General features: G+C 40.9%; 1 protein-coding gene across 2 annotated transcripts; it reads left to right on the top strand.

The window, feature by feature from the left end:
- The first annotated feature begins 1540 nt into the window (after positions 1-1540).
- SDHAF4 (succinate dehydrogenase complex assembly factor 4) lies at positions 1541-5988 on the top strand. 2 transcript variants are annotated; one of them, XM_073336378.2, is made up of 3 exons: positions 1541-1751; positions 3272-3424; positions 5695-5988. In XM_073336378.2, exons 1-3 carry the CDS (start codon positions 1718-1720, stop codon positions 5802-5804), a joined length of 297 nt encoding a protein of 98 aa, XP_073192479.1. In that variant the 5' UTR covers positions 1541-1717; the 3' UTR covers positions 5805-5988. The 2 variants fall into 2 exon arrangements, with proteins under 2 accessions (XP_073192479.1, XP_073192480.1); XM_073336379.2 differs by lacking the exon at positions 1541-1751 and adding an exon at positions 2297-3154.
- The last annotated feature ends 3754 nt before the right edge of the window (positions 5989-9742 follow it).

The raw sequence follows: 9742 nt of genomic DNA on the forward strand, positions 1-9742 counted from the left end.
AAACTATTCAAATTAAAAGTTTTACTTGGGGACTGGAGATATTTTTGTTCTTAAACTCACAGGTGGCATTGTGTTTTGAGTTCTGTTTTAGTTCTGCAGCAAACCACATTGAATTCCATTCATCGAAGCATTAATCTACTCAATACTTTTTTTCCCAGTCCTTTCATCCATCAAAATAAACTCTGATATTTACCCAGAAAAATTAATAGTTTTTTCCACTGATTTTTTGTTGTAGTAATAAACACTGATACATTCCCATAAAAAATTAAATAAAATAAAAACAGAAAACAGAATGTCAGCAGCAAATGGCAAATTCTACAGTAAAATTATTGGATTCTGTAGCTTCTTGGAAAAATGTCAGCTGGTTGTGGAATTGCAGAGTTCACAGGGCCCTGAGTGAGATGACTAGGGCAGTTCACACATCTCAGAACTATTGTTTCAAGACTGTCTGCAGCCCCAGAAAGATATCATTTAATCAGTTACATTCATGTTGTCAGTGTTATATCCACACTAAAGGTTCAAGAAGTAAATTCTGTGTTTGCGTGTTTTTACGTGAAAAAAATTGTTCTATATTTGATCCTACAGTGTTCTTTTATCCTTATGGGCTTGAAAAAGTGAACATATTAGCAAGAATTGTCAGTGTTTTGTAATACTTCCTACATGATTGTTTTTTTTCTCTTGCCCACAAGATCTTAGGCCAGGTGTACCCACAAGAGTTTAATATAATTAATGTAAATTGTTTTTAGAAACGGATATAGTTAAATCACTTAAGTCTTATGGTGTGGACACTTTCTCAGACTGATTTAAGCATGCTTTATATTGGTTTCACTTACTCTGATCAGGAAGTGACTTAAGCTAAACCAAGAGACTTCAATTTGAGTGTCCACAGAAGAGAGTCATGCCCATTTAGGGAAGAGTGGTACATTCTGTTTGTAGTCAAGGGGACTGTAGGAGTTTTATCTTCTTGACATGCTTTTGTGTGTTCCTCTACCTAAATTCTCCAGACTTTTATTTTCCCTGGAAGGGAAGGGGGCAGACTGTAACAATTTTTCTGTTTGAGTGGTGCCACCCATAATCCTCTTGACTCTTCATCATTCAAGAAGCATTTCTTGCACTTACTGCACAGAATAGGTTTTTCCACTGTTTTTAGAGGGGGCCCTAATGGAGGGAGAGGGGGGCCGATTACAAGTATTTCTGAAGCACCTCTCACTGACTGGAGTAGCTGAGGGCTTTGTGAAGTTGAAGGGGATAGTTCTGGCCTGGTCCTGTGTCCCTTCCGCATCGGAAACTTCCCCTGACTTCAACACGCTTCGTTGCTAATGCGAGCAGTGGAGGGAATCACGGACTGGTTTTTGGGAAACGTGCTGTAAACACCGCTTTGCTAGCGCTACCTTGCAGCCCTGAGCCCCGCACCCCCCAGCTCTGGGGAGAGCCGTGAATCGGGCGGGGAACAGCGGCAGGGTCGCGACCTTCCTCAGAGCCCCCGACACGCGTCACCCGCCGGCGGGGCCGCAGGGAGGAACAGGGAGCGATTTGGGGCGGGCGAAGAGCCGGGCGGGCGGGAAAGCGCCAGGTCCGCGGCTGTCCCGCCCCGCGCTGCTCCCCCAGCCCTGCCCCCCTCCCGCAACGTTTTTCAGCCGGCTGCCGCGCAGGCTCAGGCCGAGCCTCGCCCCTGCCTGCCTGGCGTCCTCCGCAGCTCGGCGGGGGGCGGCACAGCATGGCTCTGCGGCTGCTGCTGGGCCGAGCGACGAGTAAGCGGCTAGGGTCGGGTGGGGCCGGGCCGGGCCGGCGGGAGCTGCCGGATGCGCCGCTCCGGGCGCAGCGTGCAAGGGCCCGGGCCCTCGCGGGGGCGCTGAGGGCGGAGCACGCCCTGGGCCGCTGCAGCTGCGTGGCTCGGGCCTGCTGCTGGGGGCCCTGCGTGGCGGCTCCCCTCTGGCTGCGCCTCCTGCTGGAGGCCCGGCACGGGCGGCTCCGACCCCGGCGCAGCTGGTGGTGTCGCCGCTCTTGGGGTTGGCCTCCACCGGCTGCATCGAGGTGAGGCTGCGGCCCCCGTCCCCACTGGGCACTGACCAGCGAGACAGGGGTCTAGGCCGGAAGCCCCCCTTTGCAGAGAAGACCTGGCTTGGTGCTGCCTGAGGCAGCTCCCTCTGCAGCAGCCCGTGGCTTTGCGGCCCTCTGTACAGCTTAGGAGCACATTGCGCATCAAGCGTGGTATTTTGATCTGAATTGAATTACTTTGGAGGGCCCCACTAGGCTCAGCATCGGGGAGATGTCTGTGGAGTTAGGGCAGAGGAGAGTTAAAAGGATTTGTCCCCTTGCTTTTGCTCTGTAAACGTACTGCTTTTCTTCCTCGTGTTGGTCATCTTATATCGTGGAGGTTTCCTTGAGGAAGGATTTTCTTTTGTTTTTTAAACTCTCTCCCGTCTTCTACAATTTAAAAAGTGTTCATATTCTTCCATATCCATAACGATCTCCAAACATATCTAGGCATTTACTGGATTTTTTTTAAAATGACAGCTCATTTTCATTGCAAACATTGTGCTTCCATACATGTGTCGAGCTGTATGTTTATAGCGCTGTGATATGATGAACTGACAGGTTTTCACACATGACTTGGCTGTGATTAATTGTGAAGTGGGGCTTTTGCCAGATGTTTCCCCAAATTCACTTTCTAAATGTTGATCGGGCTTTCTGAGAAAATCAATATTTTTCTTTTAATTTTGTGTGTACATCTTGATTATACAATATAGATTGAATTCAGATCTCCTCACTTTTGTCTCTGTTTCCTCACTGAAGGCTTTGGTTGGAATTGCTTTGCTGCTGTAGCAAGGGGCTGCACAGTGTCCCAGCACCTGCCACTGGCTGCTGGGAGTAGACCACCCCATCCAGATGCTGCTGAGAGGAAGTTGAAACCCACTCCTGGGGGGAAAATGTGTTCGTTAGAACATGCCAGCATACTGATTATTTTGACTGCTTCAAGTGGTTTATAACCTTATCAAGTTTGAGAGCCAAGATATACACTAGAATACTGTTTCTTTCGGTATCTGCTTCTAAGGTCTAAAATTAAGAAAGTGCACTGATGTCTTAGGACTTTCTGCATATTGAATATTAAATCTTTTTGTGCTCCTGCCCAGAATGAATGCTTCATTCTCTAGTAGGTGGAGTTGAGTGAGTTTCTATGAGGATTTTTAAACACTGGTTGATGCAGTTATTCAGCATAAAACTGTTACATTTTAACAAACTTACACGTTAATGTGCATTTGTTTGATAGGGCCAGCTCCGCTGTGCAGCTCCTTGAGGAGAACTAGTTCTAATGTGGAAGGAAAGTCTGAACCTATACAGAAATCCCCTAAAAAATCAAAATTACCAGTAGGTCGTCTTGATGAACCAGAGGAGTCCAATAGAGAGAGGGAACCACTGGAAAGTAAGTCATGGTTTTTCTAAAAAAGGGAAAAAAGTACTAATTAAAGGCCTGATCCAGAGAGATGCTGAGTGCCTGCAAATCTTATGTGAGCTGTGGATGTCAGCACTTCTTGGGATCAGGCCTTACATAGAACTCTGAAACATGCTATATAATGTTCATAGCTAGCATTAAATGCTATTTTAGTCTATTTTATAGTGCACTGGGAAGTGAGAATAGATGATCTGGTGATTCCTTCTGGCCACAAATTCTATGACTGAGTTGTATATAGTGGTAGTAAAACAAAAGCATCAGAGCACCAACTCCTTTTAATATATGAACTGCTACTTTTAGGCATTGGTCCTGTAAAGCCCCTTGCACTTGATTTCAGTGGGGTTCCTTTAGTAGTGATAATCATAGAATATCAGGGTTGGAAGGGACCTCAGGAGGTCATCTAGTCCAACCCCCTGCTCAAAGCAGGACCAATCCCCAGTTTTTGCCCAAGCTCCCCAAATGGCCCCCTCAAGGATTTAACTCACAACCCTGGGTTTAGCAGGCCAGTGCTCAAACCACTGAGCTATTCCTCCCCCTTCCATGTGGAAGTTCTTGCAGGATTGGGGCCTTAGAGTGTTACTATTGCTATAAATCACAAGAAAATAAGTATGAACTATGTGAGTGTACACATGCATTTTTAGGAGCCATTCCTTTTGGCCTAAAACAGGTAAACTCATATAGCATGTTTCATCTGTAGCCACACCCATCCATAGAACCATGATCAGTTGCCTTTTGTTGTCTATTTCTTAGTCTGATTATAAGGCACAAATTTTATTTAATTTACTTTTAAGCTGTCAAGTGCATGGTTTTTTTTACATATCTGTAAATACCGTAAACATTTGGAGTGCTATGTAAATGATTTAAAAAATAAGTGAGGAATGCCTGAGGCTGTGAGCAGTACTGGACTGTGATTACCATCAGGATTTATTCAGATTTGGGGAGATCGTGTAATCGGAGAGAAGTGCTTATTCTGATTCTGTCTTGAATCCTTTTACCCCCAAAATACGTAAATGCCAGTACTGACATTAATTTAACAAATCCATAATTGTTTTGTTTTGTTCATGTTTAGGGGTTCTGTGTTTAGGGCTAAGCCAGAAAAATCCTTGAGGTTTTTATTTTCCCTGTGCCTGGGCTTACTGCTGTTGACACTGCAAAAATCATCAGTTAGAAGGCCAATAGCTCAGTTCTTGTATGTTGGCTTCTAACCAGATCGTAAATTAGGACTTAAACTAACCAATCACTATCCACTGCTGTTTTGTCACTGCCACTGAGGAGTCTCTTGAGATGCTGCTGCTTAGATATTTTGATAAGTTTCATAGCATCATTTTAAATAGAGATGAAGCATTTGTGCTCCTGCTACCCATGCCAGAAGTCATATGCAAATATTGACGTTTAAAAATCTATGTAGATGCTGAACAAGACAACACAATAAGGCACATTTAAATATATTTAAGTTAAAGATATATTTCTAATTTTTTAGGTTATCTGTGTGGTTTAGGGTTTTATGCTTCTGTCCACCGTCATAGTACCTGGTGCCTTCTTTATAAAAGCAATAGCAATCCACATACAGTTTCTGGTAGAAATTATTATTTGTGTGAAAACTCAGTTGTTTTTATGTAAATCAAGATGTCTACCCATTCTCACGAGAAAAAAAGAAAAGAAATATAGACAGAATGAATCTTGGCCAAAATTTTCAGATTTGGGTGCTTAAAATTAGGGATCTAAGCAAAAGTGAAAAGTGGACTGATTTTCAGAGGTGCCAAGCACATGTAGCTCCTATTCAATGAAGTAAATTCTCATTTTGAATTCAGTGGTAGTTGTGAATGCTCAGTATCTTTGAGTGTCAGGTCACTTTTATTAAGGTGCCTAATTATGGTATTAGGTTCCTGACTGTAGATACCTATGTTTGATAATTGTGGCTAAGATTTTTAACTCCAAGCTCCATGAAATTGCTATTGCATTAACCTAAATTATTTATTTTTTAAATCAAGATCGGTCTTTTGTTATAAATGGATACAAACATGTTTACACTGTGGAATTTTTACCTTTGTGCTGTATCTGCCAGCTTTATAGGTCTTTAAATCATAGATTAAAAAAGATAAAAAAAAATAGAACCATAGAGTTGGAAGGGACCGCAAGAATCATCTAGTGTAACCCCCTGCCAAAATGCAGGAATTGTTGTGTCTAAACCATCCAAGGCAGGTGGCTATCCAGCCTCTTAAATTTCCATATTGTTGTAGAATTTCCAGATGACATCAATCCTACTACAAAGGAAAAGGGTGGACCCAAAGGCCCTGAACCTACTCGTTATGGAGACTGGGAGAGAAAAGGACGTTGTATAGATTTTTAATGCACAAATGTATCTATATTGCTAATAGTATGTTTGATATTTGTTTAAAGAATTTACTGTAGATAGAGAAATTTCGCCGAATTGTTCCTTTTAATTCTTAAATGGAGCTTCTTTTTTCCAACATGTTTTTGAGGAATATCCTGAGGGATGTTTTCTGCAAATAAACATTGTTAGTCAATATTAACCTTTTTAGTCCTCTTTTACTTGTATATTAAATTAATCTGTGTATTACTCCTGGGGGAATTCTGAATAAAAAAAATAAAAATTCTTCACACGATATTTGAAAATTTTGCAAAATTCTGCATATTTCATTTGTCAAAATAACACAATATAATCATGCCCGTTTCGATTATTTTGGTAATTTATTTCAAAATATCTGTCAGCAAGTATGTTTGTAACAATACAGACCCAAAAAAATTAAAGATTCTGGTAAAAAAATTTTTTTTTTTTTTTTTTTTTTTTTACAAATAGATTACTGGGCATGTTAATACTGAACTTTGTGTAATTTGTTTAAATTACAAATACAGAACTGTATTTCCTTCACCTGTCAGAAGCAGTCCAAATGCTTGGGTGAGTTGGGTAATGGAGGAGATGAGGGAGAGGGAAGGAGCCTAGGAATGAACCTATTGGGTGTGGGTGGGAGGGTTTTTTGGTTTTTTTTTGTGGGGCCAGGGGAAGGAGAATTGTTAGGGATTTGGGAAGCCTTCCCCAAGCCTCTCCCATTCAGTCAGGCATGTCTGTCCCTGCATTCCCCAACCCCATGGGTTTCTGCAGCCCCCATCCCCAGGCTCAACACTGTCACCCCACTAGCTCCTGAGCCCATGCTCCAGTCTGTCCCTCCCACTAGCCATTCTGAACCCCAGTCTGTGACACTCCTCCCCCCTGCAGCCTTGTGTGCTGCACTCTGCCATAACCTGGCTCTGTGGGCAGGGTGCTGTGATGAACTTCTACTCCTGGGGGAATTCTGAAGCAGTGGGTATAGAATTTTTTATTTTCCCTCATAAAACACATTTTGCCTAAGTAGTGTTGCAGTTCCGCCTTTTGCCCACCAGGGGCCGCTGTGGTGCCAGAACAGGGGCATGAACACAGCCAGCTGTTCTGGTGCCTCAGCGGCCTCCGGTGAGCAAAAAGCAGCAGTTCTTAGGCAAAATGTTTGTTTTTTATGTGGGAAAATACAAAATTATGCGAGACAGGAATTCTTTGTGTCCACAGATGTGCAGAATTCCCCCAGGAGTAGCATATTAACTATTCTGGAATCGTTAATATATTAGCAAAGAGTGTGTTTGAATTCTAAGGCCCGGAGTATTGGTTCTTAACCTACTAGTGACCTGTATTCAGGAATTTCATGTGATTGAGTATTCGGCTGCACCTCATGTACTGCTGGTGCCTCCAATTCTGTGGGAATCAAATGTCTAGGGGAAAGACAACCTCAAACTAATAAACAGTGTCTATAGAAGTATGTTGTAAACAAGACTGGATGATTGAGAAGGGGTGCCTAGGATATAATTATGTTCCGTGATTAATGAGAGATACTTTTTATTGCAGATGTTTTCTGTAATGGATGAAATAAGGATCTGTTGAAAAATGATTTTAATTCATTAATTGGTGGTTGTCACAGCTGTCAGTAGTAATAACTAGCTTAGAATTCCCTTTAGCTTATCAATCATGTAACCTAAAGATACCATAAAAGAAATTCCCTACGTAATTAGGTAAAATGAAAATGTAAAAAACAGAACACATAGTGAAATTAATCATAGGAAAGCAATTTTCCCTCCAAAAAGGAGTTTCTTTGTCTCACACCCTGTAAAAAGGAGGAGGATTAGAAAGTTAGTTAGGGAATGAACGCTGTCAGCATTCTACTAGGTATAGAGGAGGGTACCAAACAACCTTCTCTTCATCATCCCCAGAGAGCGATAAAGTATGTCTTTCTGTATTGTGTATAATGATGTATTAATTTTTGCTTAATTATCTTTAATTATATATTAGTTTGAGACAGTTATCTGACAATCTGAAATTTTTATTAAATTCAAACATGCAACAACATTGCTGTAAAGTAACTTTTTGGAGCAGGTAATTATATCATGTGCACTAATCTTCAATAGTATTTTTACTCCCTAATGCAAGACTGGGGATGTGAAACTGATGGTTGTGATAATCTTACTGAAAAATATTTAAAACCAAAACTCTTAAATGTACTAATATTTATAGGGTCTTACATGCTGAAAAATCAGTATGTTTCACAAATTGTGTGTGTGTGTGTGATATCACATCACACACACACGATTTATGAAACACTGTATAGTGAAATGCAGCGGCTACTGGAGAACTGGCCAGCATCTAATTGGTATACAACACAATAGTTAAGTGGTAAGGGAAGTTTTAATCAAGGGCACCAGGCCAAATCACTACTCTTGAAAAGTGCCATGTTTGTTTGTTTGTGCAAAGCATACAGGACCTTAGTTTTATCTTAAAAACTGACACAGTAAACTGTATGACACTCAATTTATCAATCTCAGAGAGGTGGAGGGCTGAGTTGACCCTCTTAGGACTGGAATTTATGGTTTAAAGCCATCTAGGAATGCCAAACATGAGGCTTAGACAACCGTTATCTCCTGTGGCTTATATAATGACATGTATGTGTATTTTTTGTTGGATAAATAAAGGTGACTATCTGAAAATTGGTTAAATCCTGTCTAGGGAAAAATAGATTTATTTTCACAGATTCATAAATATTAAGGCCAGAAGGGACTGTTAGATAATCTAGTCTTACCTCCTTTATGTCACAGGCTGTTAATTTTTACCCAGTTACCCCTGTATTGAGCCAAGTACCTTGGATTTCAGTAAACGATAACTAGTTTGCCTAAAGCTTGTCTTCCAGACAGACATCTGTTTTTGATTTGATGACATTGAGAGTTGGAGAATCCATCACTTCCTTTGGTAGTTTGTTCCAATGGTTAATCACCCTCACTATTATAGATTTGTGCCTTATTTCTAATTTGAATTTGTCTGGCTGTAGCTGTTAGCCATAGATTCTTGTAATGCCTTTGTCTGTTAGATTAAACAGCCCGTTAGTACCAAGTATCTTCTCTGCATTAATGTACTTTGATACTATAATCAAGTGACCTCTGAATTTCTTTTTGATAAAATAAACAGATTGAGCTCACTGGAGAGCATTTCTCCAGCCCTTGAATAATTTTTGTAGCTCTTTTCTGCACCATTTCCAATTCTTTATCCTTTGTAAAATGTGGACCTTTCTACTACTATGCTTACTACTCCCCTGTTTATATCCAAGGATCATAGCTCTGTTTGCCACATTATCCCACTGTGAGCTCATGTTCAGTTGCTTATCCACTCAGACTCCTAAATCCCTGTCAGGGTTGCTGTTTTCCAGCATATAGTCTCCTAGTCTGTAAGTATGGCCTGTTATCTTTGTTCCTAAATGTATGATTTTGCATTTAGCTGTATTAAAACTCATTTTGTTTGAATAGGCACAGCTTACCATGAAATTCAGATCCCTCTATATGACTGTCCTTTCTTCATTATTAATTGCCACACTGACAGTATATCATCTGCAAATTTTATCATCAGTGATTTTATATTTACTTTCTAGATCATTGTGAAAATGTTTAATAGCAAGAGGCTTAATACCAATTCCTGTGGAGTCCCACTAGAAATACTCCCATTCAGTTGTTCCTCATTGGCAACTACTTTTTGAGATCTGTCAGGTAGCCAGTTCTAATTCATGTAATGTATGCTTTGATATTGTATAGTGCTAATGTTTTAAGCAGAATATTGTGCAGTACAAAATCAAATGCCTTACAAAAGTCTAAGTGGATTACATCTACCAATTACCTTTATCAACTAAACCGCAGTATGATCACATAACGAAATCAGGTTAGTTTGAAAAGACCTCAGAGGAGTGAAGTTCTGGAACAGTC

Source organism: Lepidochelys kempii, chromosome 3 (genome assembly GCF_965140285.1).
Source record: "Lepidochelys kempii isolate rLepKem1 chromosome 3, rLepKem1.hap1, whole genome shotgun sequence".
Classification (NCBI taxonomy): Eukaryota; Metazoa; Chordata; order Testudines; family Cheloniidae; genus Lepidochelys; species Lepidochelys kempii.